The sequence below is a fragment of the Heterodontus francisci genome, chromosome 23, assembly GCF_036365525.1.
Source record: "Heterodontus francisci isolate sHetFra1 chromosome 23, sHetFra1.hap1, whole genome shotgun sequence".
In the NCBI taxonomy this organism is placed as follows: domain Eukaryota; kingdom Metazoa; phylum Chordata; class Chondrichthyes; order Heterodontiformes; family Heterodontidae; genus Heterodontus; species Heterodontus francisci.
Genome location: NC_090393.1, coordinates 2987169 through 3009423, shown reverse-complemented (window position 1 = coordinate 3009423; position 22255 = coordinate 2987169). Strand labels below are relative to the sequence as shown.

Here is a 22255-nt window from a genome sequence, read left to right as displayed (position 1 = left end):
TGAGTGTGAGTGTGAGTGTGAGTGTGAGTGTGAGTGTGAGTGTGAGTGTGAGTGTGAGTGTGTGTGTGTGTGAGTGTGAGTGTGAGTGTGAGTGTGAGTGTGAGTGTGAGTGTGAGTGTGAGTGTGAGTGTGAGTGTGAGTGTGAGTGTGAGTGTGAGTGTGAGTGTGAGTGTGAGAGTGAGAGTGAGAGTGAGAGTGAGTGTGAGTGTGAGTGTGAGTGTGAGAGTGAGAGTGAGAGTGAGAGTGAGTGTGAGTGTGAGAGTGAGAGTGAGAGTGAGTGTGAGTGTGAGAGGGGGGTGGGGGGGGGTGTAAATTATACAGAGCACTTTCAGCACGTGTTGCTGGCCAAACAAATTCACTACTGCACTTATCACTGACATGGAGTGACATGGGACTGGCTCAACGAGCAAACGGATTCTCAAATTTGGTTGGGTGGGGTGGAGGGAGTTCTAAAATAATTAGCTGTATACTGAGGAAAGTCAGCATTTTAAAATTACATCTATATTTACCACATTAAGCCATTTTAAAGTTGTTGTATGCTCTGTATCCCTCCCTGCTCTAACATATCTGTATTTCAACCTCAGCAGAGCACTCAACTGCACCAGGGCAATGTTTTCATTTCTCACACAATCTATCATTCTTAAATAATGATTCGTCATCACAGGGGTATGGGCATTTTCGGCATCTCTGGGATGTTCGATACAGAATTATGGTACTTGGACAGTAAACTGCTCTACACTTGGCAAATATAGAAAAACGTAACATTGTCGTGAATGCCATGCCAATGTCAATTCTGAGACTTAGTCCCAGATTTTTTTTTTTTTTAAATGTAAAATTACTTAGACAGTCTTAAGTGTGGTTAGACAACACCAACTCAAACTGCCCAGAATCTACACCAAATTATTAATAACAATCAGAAAAACCACAAGGTATGGCGAGATGTAAACAATGGGTGCCCAATGTGGAGGAGCCACTATCAGCCACTACTGACATTCCTCACTTTAATGAGCTCAATATATTCACCAAAAATACAAATTTTAAAACAACCCTTTTCCAGTGAAAGAAAGAATACTACTTGATATGCTTTACTCACTTGGATCTGACATTGGTATTGGTCCTGCTGAGACAATATCTGGTCCTGGTATTGCTTTTCCACTAGTTTAAAGAGCTGCAGCCATCTTGCCTAACAACCCACCAAAAGAAATACACAACATATTATCTATTCAATGATAAGAATACATCATTATTTTTCCTCACCAATGAATTTTCTCTCTCTGATCTCTCTAATTCACAATTCTATAAATGATGTTCATTAGGAGAGGTATTGGATGGGTGATGGCACTCATGTCAGCTGAACTAAGCAGGAGCACTCTCACCTCAGAGTTAGAAGGTTGTGGGTTCAAGTCATACTCCTGGATTTCAGTACATAATGCAGGTAGCACTTTCAGTGTACTGAGGGTCTTTTGCATTGTCAGAGATACTGACATTTGGATCAAACTTTAAATTCCCCAACTCCCTATTCAGATGGACATAAAAAGATTCCATGGCACATTTTCAAAGAGCAAGGAAAGTTGGCTAATTTCCTGTCCAACATTCATCCTTCAACCAATACCATGAAAATGCATCAACTGATCCTTCAAACCAATTGCTGCTTGTGGGATCTTGCTGTGTGGCTGCCACATTCACCTACATAACAATGGTGATGACAATTCAAAAGCAATTCATCAGCTGTGAAGGACTTTGGGACATCCCAAAAACATGAATGCCGCTACAGAAATGGAAGTTCTTTCTTTCAAACCACAACCCAGCAAAAAGTAACGTCTTTCAGGAGAACTGACCGAAAATTGGCAATTTTTTTAATTTCAGAAGTTTTTGCCTCTTTTTTTTTCCCCAAGGGTGGAACGGAAGCAAAGTTTTAGAACAAAGAAAATTTAAATCAAGTAATTTAAGGTTTGATTAAAAGAATAAATCTTTATGAATATATTGAATATTTTGAGGTAAGCTTTCCAATTATATTATACATAAAAAGACAAAGTAGAAAAGTCACCTGGAGAACGTGCAGATGATCCAAAATGTTAAGAAAAATTAGATGCTGAGGCTACTGCTGACATCAGCTAACTCACGCAGACCAACAATCAAGCCTAAAACCTGGCTAGTCTGAGCTTACCAATACACACAGCGGTGCAAGAATTCACATTAACATAGCATATTAAACATTATTACTTAATTTCCAAAATTGAACTGTCAACTAACCTCACAATTCTTAAGAATCTCAGGATCTGCCCCACAGGTATTTTGAATCTCTTGCATTAGTGCCCCCAAGGTTTCAAGAGCAGTTGGATTAATCGATGGTAAATTTTTCCTCAAATTTTCATGAAAGGGGTACCTAATTGGAAGGGAAGGGGCAAGTTATAAGCATTAGATACAAGAAAACAGTTAAAGGTTACTCACTGAGTACTGTTTCTGACATTAGAAATGAATTGGAAATACCTATATTCCCATGGGAAACAGCAGTGAATCTACAATACAATAAGATGTACCATTCCTTCACAACTCCTTCCCCCAACAATATTCACAAATTTTCTAAACACATATGATTGCTTCCATAATATTTTATTTACCCAGTAACTAATTTAATAATCGGTTTAAAAGGTTATCCAGAGTAGTTATTTCAGCTGGACATGGACAATCACCTTGGAATCATAGGGTAAAAGTTAGTCAGCACTGTTCTCATTAGAACTAGAAGCAGGAGTAGGCAATTCAGCCCCTCGAACCTGCTCCACCATTCAATACAATCATGGCTGATCTCATCTCGGCCTCAACTCCACTTTCCTGCCCGTTCTTCATAACCTTTCAACCTACTACTAATTAAAAATCTGTCTATCTCCTCCTTAAATTCACTCAATGTCCCGGCATCCACCACACTCTGGGGTAGTGAATTCCAGACACTCATGACCCTTTGAGAGAAGTAATTTCTCCTCATCTCGATTTTAAGTCTGCTACCCCTTATCCTAAAACTATGACCTCTTGTTCTAGATTGCCCCAGAAGAAGAAACATCCTCTCTACGTCTACTTTGTCAATCCCCTTAATCATCTTATATACCTCAATTAGATCTCCTCTCATTCTTCTAAACTCTAGAGAGTAAAGGCCTAAACTGCTCAATCTCTCTTCATAAGACAAACCCCTCATCTCTGGAATCAATCATATGAATGTTTAACACTTGTACCAAATTTTGTGTTAACAGAAGCACAAACCATTCATCACCCTCCCTTACTGAATCAGAGCAGCGTGCTCACTTATGGATGTGTGATTGAATGTATTAAACAAAGTTTCAATGTCTGCATCAAGATTAACTGCACAAATTACTTGTACCACTTCCCACCACCAGTGGACTTGCAACATCTAGTGGCAGAAAATAGGAGATGTGGTTATTTATGTATGAAAGCTTTTATAACCTGTATCTAGCTAGTTTACTCTCATATCTTATTTTCTCCTAAATCACAGGAGGCCATTCAGCCCATCAAATCCATGCCGGCTTTCTGTAGAGAAACCCAGTCAGTCCCACTCCCCTGCTCTATTCACATAGCCTTGCACGTTTATTTCCCTCAAATGCCCATCCAATTTCCTTTTGAAATCCTTGAACACCTCCACTTCCACAATCCTCGTAGGCAGTGTTCCAGGTCATTATCACATGCTGCATAAAAAAGTGCTTTCGCACATCTCCCCTGCATCTTTTTTAATTCATACATGGGATGTGGGCATCACTGGCTAAGTCAGCATTTATTACCCATCCCCAAATTCCCTTGAGAAGGTGGTGGTGAGCTGCCATCTTGAACTGCTACAGTCCTTGTGGTGTAGGTACACCTACAATGCCGTTAGGAAGGGAGTTCCAGGATTTTGAGCCAGCAACAGTGAAGGAACAGCGATATAGTTCCAAGAGAAGAACAAGGGTAGCAGATGCATGGGAACACCACCACCTGCAAGTTCCCCTTCAAGCCACACACCAGCCTGACTTGAAACTATAATCGGCATTTCTTCACGGTCGCTGGGTCAAAATCCTGGAACTCCCTTCCTAACAGCACTGTAGGTGTACCTACCCCACATGGACTGCAGCAGTTCAAGAAGGCAGCTCACCACCACCTTCTCAAGGGCATTTGGGGAGGGGCAATAAATGCTGACTTAGCCAGAGACGCGCACATCCCATGAATATTAAACAAAGTCAGGATTGTGTGTGACTTGAAGGGAAACATGAAGATAGTGGTGTTCCCAAGCATCTGCTATCCTTGTTCTTCTAGGTGGAAGAGCTCATTGGTTTGGAAGGTGCTGTCTAAGGATCCTTGGTGTGTTGCTGCAGTGCATCTTGTAGATGGTACACACTGCTGCCACTGTGCGTTGGTGGTGGAAGGAGTGAATGTTTGTGGATGGGGTGCTGATCAAGCGGGCTGCATTGTCCTGGATGGTGTCAAGCTTCTGGAGTGTTGTTGAAGCTGTAGCCATCCAGACAAGTGGACAGTATTCCATCACACTCCTGACTTGTGCCTTGTAGATGGTGCACAGGCTTTGGGGAGTCAGGAGGTGAGTTACTTGCTGCAAGATTCCTAGCCTCTGACCTGCTCTTGTAGCCACTGTATTTATATGGCTACTCCAGTTCGGTTTCTGGTCAGTGTAACCCCCCAGGATGTTGATAACGGGGGAATTCAGCAATCGTAATGCCACTAAATGTCAAGGGGAGATGGTTAGATTCTCTCTTGTTTGAGATGGTCATTGCCTGGCACTTGTGTGGCGCAAATGTTATTCGTCATTTATCAGCCCAAGCCTGGATATTGTCCAGGTCTTGCTGCATTTCTACACGGACTACTTCAGTATTTGAGTGGCGAATGGTGCTGAACATTGTGCAATCATCAGTGAACATCCCCACTTCTAACCTCATGATTGAAGGAAGGTCATTGATAAAGCAGCTGAAGATGGTTGGGCCTACAACACAACCCTGAGGAACTCCTGCAGTAATGTCCTGGAGCAGAGATGAATGAACTATTCCCCAAAACCTTAAATCTGTTTCCCCTAGTCCTGTACTGTCAGTTAGTGGGAACAGCTTTTCTTTGTCCACCTGTCCTAATCTTGTACTCCTCTATCAAATCTCCTCTCAACCTCCTTTGCTCCAAGGAGAAGAACCCCAGCTTTTCCAAACTAACCTTGCAGCTAAAACCTCATCTCTGGAACCATTCTGGTAAATCTCCTCTGCACCCTCTCAGGGACCCTCACATCCTTCCTACAGTGTTATTGAAGTATATTCACTGAACATCTTTGGCACAAGATATCTGCCTGATTGGGAGAAGGAGCAGGGGAACGATGTAAAGAATGCAAGAGACAGTTAGTGATAATCTGTTCTCCTTAGAGCAGAGCTCAATTTGCTGAATTTTAAAATCCTTGCAATCCTCAGGCTTACTACTCTTTTTGGCAAAATTATAAGCCTCTTCCTTTAATCTAATACGATCTTTAACTTCTCGTTAGCCACAGTTAAACACTTCTCCTGTGGGGTTTTTTAATCGCTTAAGGGAAGGTATTTTGTTGCAGATTATGAATTATTCTTTAAAAGTTTGCCATTACTTATTTATCTTATCTTTTAATTTAGTTTCCCAATCTACGTTAGCCAACTCACCCCTCATAACTGCTTTTTTCAAATTTAAGACGTTAGTGTCAGACTTAACTAAATCATTCCCGTTTCCCACAAAAGAGAGAATGCTGCCAGCTAACCCAAATTGTGTTTTTTTTGTAAAGTGCACAACCGCACTCCTACCACATTATGCTATGGTATGTAGATGCAGCAGTCGCTACTGGGAATAAACGTAGATTTTCACCCCTTGCATGGTCACTACGTATTGCGGTTATTGTACACAGCAAAAGCGAGTCAACTTTTTGACCCTCCTTATATCTCAGCCTCTTGCAATACCCTTCGTAATGGAAGTATAATGGAACTCTATCAGTGACTCTAGAATGATATCTTGCTCACTCTAAAGGTCAGACAACTCTCAAATGGGCTTGAATAATTTCACCAGGTCGCACTCTAACAACAGCATTGTAGCGTCAATCGTTTTACTGTTTCCTCTCTTCCCAAGAGGAAATACTTCTTAATTGGGACATCCATTTTATTCCAAAGTCCTGTGTTTAACTTTCAGTTCATTTTTCTGAAATTCAACATAATCAACTTGTCAGCTTTGGTTCTTGATTGGTCTGGAGAGGAAATCATTGCTTTTTATTATCCTCATTAATTCTCCTCCAAATTTTTCCAACTATTATCTAGTTCTGTCATGTCATTACGGTTTACTGATAATGCATATTACGATATCTGATATTGCTATATTTTCTTGAAAACTACAGTAAATGTTACAAAAATACAACCAAACGTTGTGCCCATGTTGTTATGAAGAAGAAAAAAAAGCATTTAGGCAAATAGCTTAAAGTCTGGCTCGGGTATAAAATTAAAACCCAACCCGGGCCCGACACAACCACAGCCAACCCGAAACCGACCAAAGTCCATTAACTTTTTTCGTGCCTGACCCAACACGAATCTCCTTTATCTGTTCGAGCAGCAGGCTATTCCTGCAGATGGAGTTGTGTGGAATCATGGGTAAGCCTGATCCCGTGACTTCCCAGAAGCAGCACTGTCCAGCCCGACCCAACCCGAGCCCGAATGCTGGACTCGGAACATAGACCCGACCTGAACCTGACACATGTTGTCGGGTCTGGGTTGCGTAGCCAGACTTTAAAATAGCTTTCTTTTCTAATATACAAGTCGAAACGTTAACTCTGTTTTTCTCCCTCCACAGATGCTGCCAGACCGGAGTATTTCCAGCATTTTCTGTTTTTATTTCAGATTTCCAGCATCTGCAGTATTTTGCTTTCACTTTAACTTCCTTTTCTCACCAATTTTTCTCCATAAATTCTTTAATTCTTTCAGCTTTGATCCCTTGTTCGGATACAATTACACAGCTGTTGAGTCCCTCTACCTCACACAAATAGCCAATTTTCATATGGAATTCTCAATGGAAAATGTTAGATTTTTTTTCCATGAAAACATCACACTTGAGCCTGATCCTATAAACAATTCTATGGCAATATTTCAAAGAATTTATTTTTAGCTATGTACTCTTGGAATAGGGAGAACATTGACATTCACTCTCCACTTGCCTGGATGGGTGCAGCTCCAACAACACTCAAGAAGCTTGACACCATCCAGAACAAAGCAGCCCGCTTGATTGGCACACCATCCACAAACATTCACTGCCTCCACCACCAACGCACAGTAGCAGCAGTGTGTACCATCTACAAGATGCACTGCAGCAATGCACCAAGGCTCCTTTTACAGCACCTTCCAAACCCGCGACCTCTACCACCTCGAAGGACAAGGGCAGCAAATGCATGGGAACACCACCACCTGCAAGTTCCCCTCCAAGTCACACACAATCTTGACTTGGAACTATATCGCCGTTCCTTCACTGTCGCTGGGTCAAAATCCTGGAAATCCCTTCCTAACAGCACTGTGGGTGTACCTACCCCACATGGACTGCAGCGGTTCAAGAAGGCAGCTCACCACCACCTTCTCAAGGGCAATTAGGGATGGGCAATAAATGCTGGCATAGCCAGCGATGCCCAAATCCCATGAATGAATTTTTTTTAAAAGGCATTAAGAGTTATAAACGTAGTGTGGGAATGGTGCTGCATGCATCCAGACCAGGTAGGGCAGTAGGTTCCCTTCCCTGAGGAACATTAGTGAACCAATTATAAAGGTGTGTTTTTACAATAATCAGAGCATTCTTCCAGTATCAGATTCAATTTCAACTTACCATGATGGGATCTGAACTGATGATCCTGCATTATTTAAACCTGTTCCATAAACACTAGGCTCCCAGACCTTAATATTAAAAGTGAAGGCTAGGAAAAGGACAAAGACAGAAATACAATGGCTAGAATTCATGCTACAGCTGTGAAAAGCCCAGGTTAGACTACACCTAATGTACTGTGAGCTGTTTTGGGCACCACACCTTCAGAAGGATATACTCCGGTCTTAGAGGGAGTGCAGCATAGATTTACCAGAATAATACGTGGATTCCAAGGGTTAAATTAGAAGGAAAGACACCACAAACTACCCCTTTATTCCCTGGAATCTAGACAGTTAAGAAGTGGTTTGATCAAAGAATAGCAGGAGAGTTTTCTCTGGTGCCTTGGTTAATAGTTATCCCAAATTCAACATTACTAATGTGATTTTTATTTATTTATGACACAGAAGGAGGTCGTTCGACCCATCGAGTCCATGCTGACTCTCCACAGAGCTATCCAGTCAATCCCACACCCCCGTAGCCATGCAAGTCTATTTCTCTCAAGTGGCCATCCAACTTCCTCTTGAAGTCACTGATCGTCTCTGCCTCCACCACCCTTGTGGGCAGAGAGTTCCAGGTCATTACCATCCGCTGCGTAAAAACATTCTTTCCCATATTCCCCCTGCATCTCTTGCCCACAACTTTCAATCTGTGTCCCCTGGTCCTTGTACTATTCGTTAATGAGAACAGTTTTTTTTCCTTACCTAACTTAACTAAGCATGTCATAATCTTGTACACTTCTATTAAATCTCCTCTCAATCTCTTCTGTTCTAAGGAGAACAACCCCAGCTTTTCATACCTAACCTTGTAACTAAAATCCCCCATCTCTGGAACCATTCCGATAAATCCCCTCTGCGCCCTCTCAAGGACCCTCACATCCTTCCTGAAGTATGGTGATCAGAACTGAATGCAATACTCCAGTTGGGGCCAAATGATGGCATAATAGAAGACTGATACTGGATCAGGAGAAATGGTAACTCCTGGCAAACTATCCAATAATAGCTTCCAGCCATCTAGAAACTTATGGGAAACAAGAATGAGACAGTAGTATGAAATGGTGAAATAAAAACAAGTAGTGCTGGAAATACTCAGCAGGTCTGGCAGCATCTGTGGAGAGAGAAGCAGAGTTAACGTTTCAGGTCAGTGACCTTCAGCAGAACTGGCAAATGTTAGAAATGTAATAGGTGTTAAGCAAGTAAAGCAGGGGTGGGGCAAGAGATAACAAAAGGCAAGGTGTTGATAGGACAGAGGGTCACCGTGAATAACTGACCAGAAGGTCATGGAGCAAAGGCAAATGGTATGTCAATGGTGTGCTGAAAGACAAAGTTAGTACAGAGAGGGTGTTAATTGACAGAAAAAATGAACAGCCCTGGCCCAAAGCACAAACATGAAAAAAAAAGTGGGTAGGAACATGGTTAAAAAAAAATGAAACAAACTAAAATAAAACAAACAAATAAAAAAAGAAAAAGAAAAAACTAAAAATTAAAACAGGGCCCCGTCATGCTCTGAAATTATTGATGTTCAGTCTGGCAGGCTGTAGCGTGCCTAATCGGTAAATAAGACGCTGTTCCTCGAGCATGCATTGATGTTCACTGGAACACTGCAGCAAGCCCAGGACAGATATGTGGGCATGAGAGCCGGGGGGGGGGGGGGGCGGGGAGGAGAGGAGCTGTTGAAATGGCAAGCAACCGGAAGCTCAGAGTTATGCTTTCGGACTCAGCAGAGGTGTTCCGCAAAGTGGTCACCCAATCTGCGTTTTTACCATGTGCCTGCCCACTGCTTTTATTTTCATGTTTGTGCTTTCGGTCAGGGCTGTCCATTTTTCTGTCAATTAACACCCTCTCTGCACTAAAGCTTTGTCGTCCAGCACATCATTAACATACCATTTGCCTTTGTTCCATGACCTTCCGGTCAGTTATTCTCAGTGACCTTCTGTCCTATCAACACGTTGCCTTTTGTTATCTCTTTCCCCACCCCTGCTTTATTTGCTTAAAACCCATTACATTTCTAACATTTGCCAGTTCTGATGAAGGGTCACTGATCTGAAACGTTAACTCTGCTTCTCTCTGCGCAGATGCCGCCAGACCTGCTGAGTATTCCCAGCATTTCTTGTTTTTATTTCAGATTTCCAGCATCTGCAGTATTTTGCTTTTATTTTAGTGTGAACTGGTGTGTTAATTCAATAAGGGTTTAAAAATAGAATGATGGTGAAAGTAGGACTGGAGAGCTGAAGTGCTCTTGGGTGAATCAATCTGTGAAAAAGAAATAATTCTCTAGAAATTCCTTCTTTAAAAAAGATCAAATTAAATCCAATAGAATGCACAGTTATAGGGATTAAGAAATCTTCACATAGATATGAAAAAGAGCAGTCTAGATTAAATAGAACTGAACAAATCACAATGTGGAAAGAAAAACAAGGAACAGGGTTGGAAATCCTGGCAGCACCAATTTAAAAAAATCCACAGACTGGCAACAGAACCATCTCAAACACTTACTATTCAAAATGTAATAAACCTGATCGTGCTTATTGTTAGCTATTTGCTGTTGGAATATAGACAACATTGATAAAGGCATTAAGAGTTATAAATGTAGCATGGGCATAGTTTTGCATGTAGTCCAGACAAGGTAGGGTAGTAGTTCTCCTCCATTAGCCAGGACACCTCATCCCCTTCCCACTGCACCTTCCCATGGAATTGCAGGAGGTATAATACCTGCCCTTTTACCTTCTCTCTCCTCACCCAAGGTCCCAAACACTCCTTCCAGGCGAAGCAGCAATTTACTTGTACTTCTTTCAATTTAGTATACTGTATTTGCTGCTCACAATGCGGCTGTCTCCACATTGGGGAGACCAAACACAGATTGGGTGACCGCTTTGCACCTCCGCTCAGTCCGAAAACATGACCCTGAGCTTCCAGTTGCTTGCCATTTCAACACACCCCTCTGCTCTCATGCCAACATATCTGCCAGCTGCAGTATTCCAGTGAACATCAACGCAAGCTCGAGAAACAGCACCTCATTTTCCGATTAGGCACTCTACAGCCTGAATAAAGAGTTCAAAAATTTCAGAGCGCGACAAGCCCTTTTTTATTTTATTTCGTTTCATCATTTTTTTTAAACCATGTGCCTGCCTAATGGGTTTTTCACGTTTGTGCTTTTGGCTATGGCTGTTCATTACTCTGTCGTCATTAACACGCTCTCTGCACTAATGCTTGGTCTTTCACCACACCATTAGCACACTCTTTTTGCCTTTGCCCCATGACCTCCTTGAAAGTTAATCTCTCCGGCCCTCTGTCCTATCACCATCATCACCACCACAACCCACCACCCACCCCCCCCCAACCCCCTCTATACTTGCTTAAAACCTATCATATTTCTAACCTTTGCCAGTTCTGATGAAAGTTCGCAGACCTGAAACGTTAACTCCGCTTCTCTCCACAGATGCCGCCAGACCTGCTGTGTATTTCCAGCACTTTGTTTTTATTTCAGATTTCCAGCATCTGCACTATTTTATTTTTACATTAGGGTAGTAGGTTCCCTTCCCCAAGGACATTAGTGAACCAATTGTAAAAAAGTGTGTTTTTACAATATTCGGAGAATTCTTCTGATATTAGATTCAATTTCAATTTACCATGATGGGATTTGAACTGATGATCCTGCATTATTTAAACCTGTTCCATAAACACCAGGCTCCCATACCTTAACATTAAAGTTGAAGGCTAGAAGGACAAAGACAGAAATACAATGGCTAAAATTCATGCTACAGCTGTGAAAAGCCCTGGTTAGACTACACCTAACGTACTGAGAGCTGTTCTGGACACCATACCTTCGCAAAGATATACTCTGGTCTTGGAAAGATTGCGGCATAATACTTGGACTCCAAGGGTTAAATTACAAGCAAATATTACACAAACTAGCCCTGTATTCACTGGAATCTAAATGGTTAAGAAGTGATTTGATAAAACTTTGAAGAGAAGAAGAGAACTGATAAGGTAGACAGAGAGAAAAACTATTTCTGCCAGTTGGAGAATCTAGGACGAGGGACCTAAGCCTTTCAGGAGTGAAGTTAGGAAATACTTCTACATTTAAAGGGTGGTAGGAGTTTGAAACTCTCTTCCACAACACCAATTGATGCAAGATCAATTGTTAATTTTAAATCAGAGGTTCACAGTACCTTTTGTTTCACAAAAATCTAAGAGATATGAGGCAAAGGCAGGTATATGGCGTTTAGTCACAAGTCAGCCATAAATGGCCTCCTCCTGTTCGTAAAGGATGTAACCCTATTTTTGTACAAATTACACCTCGCAATGGAGATTGACCATACTAACAATGTGCATTATCAATTTCCTTCAGACGTGTCCTACCTATTCTATTCCACGTTTCCATCTACTTTAGAAATGAGAACGTAACGCCATGCATGATAGAAGAGTTGATTAATCATCTCCAAGTTCAGTCTTCTGCCCATACCTGTTTGCAGGCGGTGCAGTATCCGTGTACTGTGCCACGGAATTATAATCAAGATCTTGATGAACTGCATCTTTTGGTAAATTGTTGGCCAGTTCTTTAACAGTTCGCACGGACTCAGAATCGGAGTCCTCCATGGTCCTCCGGAGTCTGGACAGATATCGTCATCTACGAGAGAGTTTCTCTGTATTAAACTCGAAGGACATCTACTGAAAAGGAACAGAGGTGTTAATGTTGAACGATGATCCAATATCGCAATTGCTGCACCTTCTCCTTTCGGTGCTCCCAGTTTCTGATGAGACTGTAGACATCAAAAACCGTTTGAAGAGAGACCGACACTGCGTGCAAATGCTCCTTTCCTAATCTGGATGGCAATAGATGGGTCAAATATGAGGCATGAACGTGCGTAGGCAGAGAATGCACATTCCCGGCAGCATGCAATAATGCAGAGATGATTTAATTCACAAACTTTTTTTCCGAGCGATTGAAAGTTAATGAAAATTACGTCCTCGTTTTATACCAACGGGGGGGGGGGGGTAGGGAAAGATGCCCTGTTCCTTGACCACGACCAACACCGCACTTACACACCAATCCAATGTAGATCGCTTATTTAAAGTAAGCAGACGGAGCCAGTGCCATTAACAAGCAACGCACTGGACGGGGGAAAAAACACTAACAACAGCGGCCCGCCTGGGCCCGACTCCTTTCAATCCAGTTTGGGTTGAGGGGCTCGGGAGGGAGGGGGGCGGGAGAAAGCCGAGCCCCGCCCCCTCTCCGTTTATTCGCTCGGCGATACCTCAATGTGGTATTTTGGAACGTTTCCTGCTGAGTCGCACTTGCTGAACGGCCGCATCACCTGTCAATCAGCCACCGAAAGGCCCGCTGCAGTCCGCGTCTCACACCGCCTTCTCACTGAAAATACGCAGGGTTAGATGCAGTACTTAACAGACTCCATCCAACTTTCCAGTTGAGTCAAACTAAATTATGCCAAGAGTGTATTTTGCTTTCTCTTCAATGAAAGAATGACTGTTCTGAAAGCTGCACATTGCCAATCAACCGTTAGATTTCAAACCCCCAACGCTCGCGCAGCCGCCGCCGCCGCCGCAGCTGTTTATTTTCAATCGCCTCGAGCTGATTGGCTGCTGCGGTTTAGGCATGCGCACACCGCGCGGCTGTTGTGCTTCGTCTCCTCAGCGTCTGAGAGTGACGACAGTTCCTTGTTCTGTACGTGGCCTTAGCAAATCCCGATGTTAACTTCAAAGCAAAGGTAGAGCTGAAAAAAGGATAGTTAACTTTGCTCGGTGACTGATGTCATTTTGAGCGGCGATGCGCGGCATTTAAAGGGGCAGCGCCGTTCTCTTTTAAGCAGGTTTGGAAAAGCGGCAGCTTATGTCATTTTTAGGCCTTTGGCTCAACATAAACATAAGAAATAGGAGCAGGAGTAGCCCATACGGCACTCGACGCTGCTACGCCATTCAGTAGCTGATCTTCTGCCTTAACTCCACTTTCCCTCCAGTTGCCTCTGAATCCCTGAGAGACCAAAAATTTATCTTGGTTTTAAATGTATTCAACGATAGAGCATCCACAACCCTCCAGGTTAGAGAATTCCAAAGATTTACAATCCTTTGAAGAAATTTCTCCTCATCTCAGTCCTAAATGATCGACCCTTATCCTGAAAGTGTGCGACCTTATTGTAGATTTCGCCAACCCGGAAAACAAATTCTCAGTATCTACCCTGTCCAGCCCCTTCAGAATTATAACACACAGGTGTCTAAGGGAAATGCAGACATTATGTCAGATCAAAGTGACTAACCTGTGGCTTTGGTGATAATAAATTACCCTTAATGTCACCTGTAAGTAAAGTATTGGTCTTGTGACAGAATTCCAGATCAGTCATCTCATGTATATTTCAGTTCCTTCTCTTGCAGAGAGCTAGCATGAATATGATGGGCTGAATGGCCTCCTGGGCTGTAACTGTCATATGATTCTTGTCATATTTCTTCCTCGTGTGTTTTTGTTTTCCTTCCCATTCCCTTTGTATTGTTCTTAATTATTTTCAATTCTGATGAAGGGTGTATGCCTGAAACATTAACTTTTCTGTTCATTCCACAAATACATCTTTTTAGCAAGTTAATTAAGGCTGACCCCAGTGTCATTATCAGGAAAACAACATGTACAAATGCCCGCTTGTAAGGAGGTGCAACTAATAAAACAATTTAATCATAAAGTCTAAATTGAAGAAAACTAAAGGAAACAAAATCTAACTCAAAATTATTGTGTGTGTTTCAAGGTCAGACAGTGCTCTATATTCCCTGCAGTGCACATCAGTCATGGAAGATCTCTACAGATGTTGAATGACCTGACATGCCAGCAATTTTCTGTCTTTGTTTCAGATTTCCATCATTTGCATTTTTACCTAGTTTTGATTTTTTTTCCCCACTCTTGTAGTCGAACTGTTCTGTAAAACAACTTTGCCCTAATAGCAGCGAGATTACAGGAATACAGCCAGAGATCTCAGACTGCTGCACATGCATCTAATTGGAATCCAGAAATGGTTCGTTGCATTTCTGATTATTACATACAAACATGAGTAAGAGATACTATCATTGGACCTGTGATCTTGTTTTGGCACAGTGTATGCATGTGTACTTTAATCGGGTTCATACATTTGTTGGTAAAATGGTCAGACAAAAAGCAGTGTGTGTGTTTTTGATGGTTGGGAGTGTTTTATTACTTTGGTTACTGAATGATGGTAGATGTTTATGAATTAAATGAGTATGTGTAGAGTGCATTTACCGTTTTGAGAGTGTATGTAAGGCATTTTCTGCAAAGATTGGTACATGTGGCTAAAACGGTGTTGCCATAACCACATCTGTGGCTAGTCAGAAATTTCTATTGGATAACATGCAGTAGACATACCACAGTTAACATCCTTGCTTCCAGAGAGGGAGAGGTAAAATGGTCAGTGTTCTCTCAAGATTGCTATCTAGTAATCCCTGCTGGAAAGTGTATATGCATATCACATGTGCACAGAAATAAAAGCAAAATACTGCAGATGCTGGAAATCTGAAACAGAAACAAGAAATGCTGGAAATACTCAGCAGGTCTAGCAACATTTCTGGAGAGAGAAGCAGAGTTAATGTTTCAGGTCAGTGACCCTTCATCAGAACTCTGATGAAGGGTCACTGACCTGAAACGTTAACTCTGCTTCTGTCTCCACAGATGCTGCCAGACCTGCTGAGTATTTCCAGCATTTCTTGTTTGTGTTTCACATGTGCACAGACTGAAGCCCTCTTGTCCAAGTTGGGTAGCCTACCAATAATCACAAATGATGCCATTATGAAAAGATGATGCTGAATAGTCCACAAAGTTATTATTCCCCAAAGATGTGAGAAAATGGCTGCAAACTTTAAAAATAGATTTTACTGTAAGCTAAAGATTATCAATGGTGCTTAAAATAAAAGCTGCAAAGTGTTTGTTTCTTACAATCAGTACCCAGATTCCATGGAACCATATCCCTCCAGATATTACCACTAAGAAGAGAAGGGTGCGTTGCCTGTATAAGAGACAGCAAATTAGGTAACTGTCAAATTTTAATAAGCCAGTTATTGAAGATTGAATTTGAAAATAATGACACCCCACTTCCCTAAAGATAAGCTAATACTGGCTTTCCCTGTACTTTCTATATATTTTGTAAATACTGGTCTTGTGGTAGATTAGTTGTGTAATGTTCTAGTCTGCAGTTGTGCTTTGCAATGGAACAGGAAGAAACAATATGTGCTTGGAGCAGGCTATGCATTTCAGCCTGGATACCGGACTAATCCAAACTAACATTTTGGTATACATTTTTGAAATATCTGGTCATTTCTAATATAAACAAAATAAGCTTATACACAAACTTTTTTTGGTAATTGGTCATTTTAAAGTAGATGTCACATGTCAGGTTGGCTAGCAAACTTGAGGTACAGCGAATTCACCGGTAGTCTCCTCAAGTTATTTTGCAGTCCTGTAAAAAATATTCCAGATGCAACCAATACAGTGGATTTAACGTGTGTCAAATAATACTGTAGCAGCAGTAAGTGGGAGCATCAACTGCTGTTTTTTGTGGTGTCGTAATAGAAATGGACAGTTTGTGATGAGAGAACAGAAAAAAAAGAGGGACAAAAATGCATGGATGAGAAGGATTGAGTTTGGACATGGAAGTGACAAATCTTGAGATCTCCAGGAAGTGATGGCAGCAGATTATGGAAATAGCAAGTATATGCTGAGAAATGAGTACTACCGCAGAGAGATTGCAGGAATAAAGCCAGAATTCTCAGTGACAGTAAAATATTAGAGGGGACATGCTTATCTGCAGGACAGTACCACAGGCATTTATTTAAGGTAAGTAAATGTCTTCAAAGTAAGTTACTTCTAGCTTTTTATCATTGTATGTTAACTTGTACAATCAATTATTTGTGAAGGTTATCGTGAAAATTCAGTGTTAGCAGGTGGAGTGGATCAGAACTAGAAATGTGAAAGAACAGGTATTTTAAGGGAAATGATGCCAGTAAAATAACAGAACTAAACAAATGTGGCAGTGATTTTTGCTTGTACAGTTGGCAGACAGAGAAATTCCAGCATAGATGATCAATCCAGTGAAACTTGAACTACATCCAATAGAATAATATTGGGACCGACAAAAGGGGCATTGATAATACCAGAAGGAAAAGTAAGTAGACAGCATTTCAGCATCTGCTTCCCTATATTCATTTTTAACATGTTCACTAACATGAATCTGTATTTTTCAGAAAACTGCCATCATAACCCGAAGCCTGCACCCAATGACATCCTCCGTTTTATACAATATCTTACTGTCATTAACAAGACCACAGGCATTTTCAGTACGGCAATGGAATTTAAGGAGTTCAGCAAAGCGGTTTCTGGATATCAAACATACTTCTTTATTGTTGCCGATTGCTGAGAAAAAGGGCTTTCGAGACCTGCCTGTTGTGGTAGAAGATGAATTAGACGAACAGTTTGTCCGAGGACGTGGTCCTGGAGGCCAGGCAACCAATAAAACCAGTAACTGTGTAGTGCTCAAGCATGTTCCATCTGGGATTGTAGTGAAGGTAGCTGTTTATAAACGGGGGAACATAATCACTAATACTGAAGTAGCATGCTTCTTATTACTTATTGTTGCATTCAGTTCAAATATTTGTAAATAGTGAATAAATAGGCAATCTAAGTCATTGTGTGAATTTCCTTTTCAGTGCCATCAAACCAGATCAGTAGATCAGAACAGAAAAATAGCCAGAACAATTTTACAAGAAAAACTTGATGTGCATTACAAAGGAGTAAACAGTGAAATTGTGAAGCAAAAACAAGAACAGCAATGGAAAAAACAAGAGAAGAAAAGAAAAGCAAAAGATAATTTAGAAAGAAAAAGACAATTTAAAGACTTTTTAAAGAATCTTCAGATGCCACTGAAATGAAAAAGTAACCAAGTAATTTGTTGAATTACATTTCTTCAGTATAAACAGCATCAAACGGAGTGTATATTTAAGGGAAAACTTACCTTAATGTGTTGGTTTCAAATGTAATAAATTTATATCTAAAATACAGATTTAAGGCGCACACAGTATCACCTTTGCATTTTCACCTATGAGTTAGAAGTTGTAGGTTCAAGTTCCACTCCTGGATTTGAGCAAATGATCCAGTCTGATATTTCAGTGCAGTATTAAGAGAGTGGTTGTGTTAGAGGAGCTGTCTTTTGGATGAGATGTTAAACTGCAGCCCTGCTTTTGTGTTTGGATAGATATATAAAGAGCTGGATCTTTCCCCAGGCTTCAGGACCCTGACATCGGGATCAAAGGGGGGAATCCCGAAACTGCACAGGCCGGCAGCGGGACCAGTGTCGCAGTCTGCGCAGAGGTGGGCTCCTATTTGGCCACCTTTGCACTCGCTGTCCTATTAAGAATGGCGGGCAGTCTTCCAAGGCTGCTAGCCCACTCAGAGCACTGGCAGCTCGGGAACCTCGGCAGGCCCAGGAGAGGTGGGCGCTGTTGAGGCAGGTCAGAGACCGTGAGGGCACCTCAACATGGAGGCACCCTCGAAGGTGTATATATAAATAAAAAATTAAGAGGGGCGAAGCTGGTGAGCCCCTAAGAACGGATGGGAAACCTCTCCTGGTTGATCATTTGGGCTGCAGGTTCACCCTTTCCTGCTGGTGGCCCCATCATTAGGGCATGGAGCTTCCGGCCTGCTGCATGGAGGCTGCCTTCACACATGCCTGGGCCTATACTGCTGCCAGCAAGACCACAAAATCAGCCCTAATTGAGGCCTTAACTAGGTTAATTGGCTGCCCATCTTCATGAAGCAGCCAATCTGCTTCCCTGGCTATTGCTTAAAACCTGTTACATTTATAAACTTTGCCAGTATTGATGAAAGGTCACAGACCTGAAAAGTTAACTCTGCTTCTCTGCCATACGCTGCCAGACCTGCTGAGTATTTCCAGCACTTTCTGTTTTTATTTCAGATTTCCAGCATCTGCAGTATTTTGCATTTGGCTATTTAACTTGTTTCTTGTTTTTGGGATGTTACATAGAACCTACAGCACAGAAACAGACAATTTGGCCCAACAAGTCTATGCTGGTATGTATACTCTTCACTAGCCTCCTGCTCTGCTGCTGCATTTCCTTCTCCCTCTTGAATGCATCAATCCTGCCCATAAATACATAAGTGCTGTATGTTTCAACTACTCCATGTGGCCATGAGTTTCACATGCTCATCACTATCTGTAAAGAAACTAGCTGCTGTGTTTGCCTATAAGATAAGAGTAAAAACAGAATCAGTTGGCTTCCTTGATAACTGAGTAAATGCTGTGGTGTGCCACTGAACTGATATCAACTAACTCAGCTTTAGAAGTGCTCCAATTAGTCTTTGACATGCCCTGCCATAGTGCTGGTTACAATCAGATGCTTCCAGCAACTTTTACTGGAAAGTCTGTGAGTGTCCCTCCTTAGGTGCAAACGCGATGAATGGCCACTTGCATTAATAGAGAGTCTGAGAAACCTTACACCAATGTGAATTGCCACTGTATAAGAAAATTGGAAAATGAATTGCTAAAATTTTCAGAAGTTAAAGTGGATCTATTATAGTTTATAATAAATACTAATATAAAAAATAAATAATGGTTGCTTTAGTTGAATTGCATTTCTAGTACGGGGCAGATCTACTAACTGAGTGATCTATTAGGCATACATGCATGCATTTATTAATCAAAACTAGAATCACAGAATTGTTATAGTGCAGAAGGAGGCCATTCGGCCCATCGTGTCCACACTGGCTCTCTGAAAGAGTAATTCCCTCAGTCCATTCCCCTGCCTTCGCCCCATAACCCTGCACATTTTTCCTTTTCATATAACTGTCTAATTCCCTTTTAAATGCTTCAATTGAACCTGTCTCCACCACTTTCTCAGGCAGCGCATTCTAGACCTTAATCACTCACAGCGTGAAAAAGTTTTTCCTCATATCACTTTTGCTTCTCTTACCAAATACTATAAATCTGTGCCCTCTTGTTCTCGATCCTTTCACGAGTGGGAACAGTTTCTCTCTATCTACTCTGTCCAGACCCCTCATGATTTTGAATACCTCTATCAAATCACCTCTCAGCCTTCTCCAAGGAAAACAGTCCTAACTTCTCCAATCTATCTTCATAACTGAAATTCCTCATCCCTGGAACCATTCTTGTGAATCTCTTCTGTATTCTCTCCAATTCCCTCATGTCTTTCCTCGAGTGCGGCGCCCAGAATTGGACGCAATACTCCAGCTGAGGCCAAACTAGTGTCTTATACTAATAGCGAGAAATCCACTATAGCTGAGATAACCTTGCATGCATCCATCTTGATGGAGATAACAGAATGGTTACAGCACAGAAGGAGGCCATTTGGCTTGTCGTGTCTGTGCCGCCTCTCTGCAAGAGCAACTCACCTAGTCCCACTCCCCTGCCTTTTCTCCATGGCCCTGCAAATTTTTTCTCTTCAGATAATTATCCAATTCTCTTTTGCAGGTCTCGATTGAATCTGCCTCCACCTCACTCTCAGGCAGTGCATTCCAGATCCTAACCACTCGCTGTGTAACCAAGTTTTTCCTCATGTCACTGTTACTTCTTTTGCCAATCACCTTAAATCAGTGTCCTCTGGTTCTGGATCCTTTGGCCAATGGGAACAATGACCTTCCCTCCATTATAAGGTCAGAAGTGGGGACGTTCGTTGATGATGCACAATGTTCAGTACCATTCGCAACTCCTCAGATACTGAAGCAGTCCAAGTCTGTAAGCTGCAAGATCTGGACAACATTCAGGCTTGGGCTGATAAGTAGCAAGTAACATTTGCGCCACACAGGAGTCAGGCAATGACCATCTCCAACAAGAGAGAATCTAACCATCTCCCCTTGACATTAAATGACATTACTATTGCTGAATCCCCCACTATCAACATCTTAGGAGTTATCATTGACCAGAAACTGAACTGTACCAGCCATATAAATACTGTGGCTACAAGAGCAGGTCAGACACTGGGAATTCTGAGGCAAGTAGCTCATCTTCTGACTCCCCAAAGCATAACCACCATCTACAAGGCACAAGTCGAGTGTGATGGAACACGCTCCACTTGCCTGGATGGGTGCAGCTCCAACAACACTCAAGAAGCTCGACACCATACAGGACAAAGCAGATTGCTTGATCAGCACCTCATCCACCACCTTAAACATTCGCAACCTTCACCACTGACGCACAGTTTGTACCATGTACGAGATGCACTGCAGAAACTCACCAAGGCTCCTTTGACAGCACCTCCCAAGCCCATGAACTCTACCACCCAGAAGGACAAGGGCAGCAGAGGCATTGGGAACACCACCACCTGGAAGTTCCCCTTCAAGCCACATACCATCCTGACTTGGAACTATATAGTAGTTCCTTCACTGTCACTGAATCAAAATCCTGGAATTCCCTAACAGCACTGTGGAAGTACCTCCACCAGATGGACTGCAGTAGTTTAAGAAGACGGCTCACCACAACCTTCTCGAGCAATTAGGGATGCGTAACAAATGCTGGCTTTACCAGCAACACCCACATCCCATGAAAGAATTTTTAAAAATCAGTTTCTCCCTATCTACTCTGTCCAGATCCCTCATGATTTTGAATACCTCGATCAAATCTTCTCCAAGGAGAACAGCCCCAGCTTCTCCAACCTATCCATGTAACTGAAGTTCCTCATCCCTGGAACCATTCTCGTGAATCTTTTCTGCACCCTCTCTAATGCCTTAACATCATCTTGCAGGTGTGGTGCCCAGAACTGGACACAATATTGTTGAAGCCAAACCACTGTTTTATACAGGTTTATCATAACTTCTTTATTTTTGTACTCTATGCCCCTATTTAGAAAGCCCAGGATCCCATATGCATTATTAACCTTTTTCCAAACCTGCCCTGCAACCTTCAATGAATTGTAACATGTACCCCCACTCCTGGTTCCTCTGCTCCTACACCCCCTTAGGATTGTACCCTTTATTTTATGTTGGCTCTCCTCATTCTTCCTACCAAAATGAATGACTTCACACTTTTCTATATTAAATTTCATCTTGTCCACCCCTTCCACCAGCCTATGTCCTGTTGAAGTTTATCACTATCCTCCTCACAGTTCACAATGCTTATGCAAATTTTGAAGATGTGCCCTGTACACTCCAGTCTAGGTCATCAATATAAATCAAGATCTGCCAAGTTGAGGCTCGGAAGCATTATATCTGTTTGTATAAATCTAGAATGTAGAACACAATACTTTCACTCAATTTTAATATGTATTTGAAGCACTTTAGCACAAGATTGGTAACAAATAGGTTTTGTTGCTTTATTTGCAGTCTTCAGAAAATCAGTAAG

The 22255-nt window shown here is 41.9% G+C and overlaps 2 protein-coding genes across 17 annotated transcripts in view; one reads left to right on the top strand and one right to left on the bottom strand.

The window, feature by feature from the left end:
* Positions 1-13476, bottom strand: part of LOC137382533 (M-phase phosphoprotein 9) — a 129695-nt gene extending 116219 nt beyond the window's left edge. For 2 of the 9 annotated variants that reach the window (XM_068054537.1, XM_068054538.1), the window contains exons 1-3: positions 12343-13476; positions 2254-2386; positions 1094-1183 (exon numbers count right to left, since the gene is read on the bottom strand). In XM_068054537.1, coding sequence (XP_067910638.1) covers positions 1094-1183; positions 2254-2386; positions 12343-12476 — 357 coding nt within the window. In that variant the 5' untranslated portion in view covers positions 12477-13476. Of the gene's footprint in view, positions 1-1093; positions 1184-2253; positions 2387-12239 lie in introns of all 9 variants that reach the window. The other 7 variants (XM_068054536.1, XM_068054540.1, XM_068054531.1 and 4 more) reach the window with 6 other exon arrangements.
* Positions 13477-13499: 23 nt separating this feature from the next.
* On the top strand, positions 13500-20376 carry mtrfr (mitochondrial translation release factor in rescue). 8 transcript variants are annotated; one of them, XM_068054543.1, is made up of 7 exons: positions 13503-13606; positions 14788-14893; positions 15832-15918; positions 16459-16722; positions 16938-17050; positions 17130-17450; positions 17592-20375. In XM_068054543.1, the coding sequence occupies exons 6-7, from the start codon at positions 17163-17165 to the stop codon at positions 17811-17813; spliced, it is 510 nt and encodes a 169-aa protein (XP_067910644.1). In that variant the 5' UTR covers positions 13503-13606; positions 14788-14893; positions 15832-15918; positions 16459-16722; positions 16938-17050; positions 17130-17162; the 3' UTR covers positions 17814-20375. The 8 variants fall into 8 exon arrangements, with proteins under 8 accessions (XP_067910642.1, XP_067910644.1, XP_067910645.1 ...); XM_068054544.1 differs by lacking the exon at positions 15832-15918; XM_068054545.1 differs by lacking the exon at positions 16459-16722.
* The last annotated feature ends 1879 nt before the right edge of the window (positions 20377-22255 follow it).

Coding starts and splice junctions, on each gene's coding strand:
- mtrfr (XM_068054548.1), top strand. CDS start 17,163: ATGACATCCTCCGTTTTATACAATATCTTACTGTCATTAACAAGACCA. Junction 17,451..17,591: donor CATCTGGGATTGTAGTGAAG/GTAGCTGTTTAT, acceptor TTTCCTTTTCAG/TGCCATCAAACCAGATCAGT.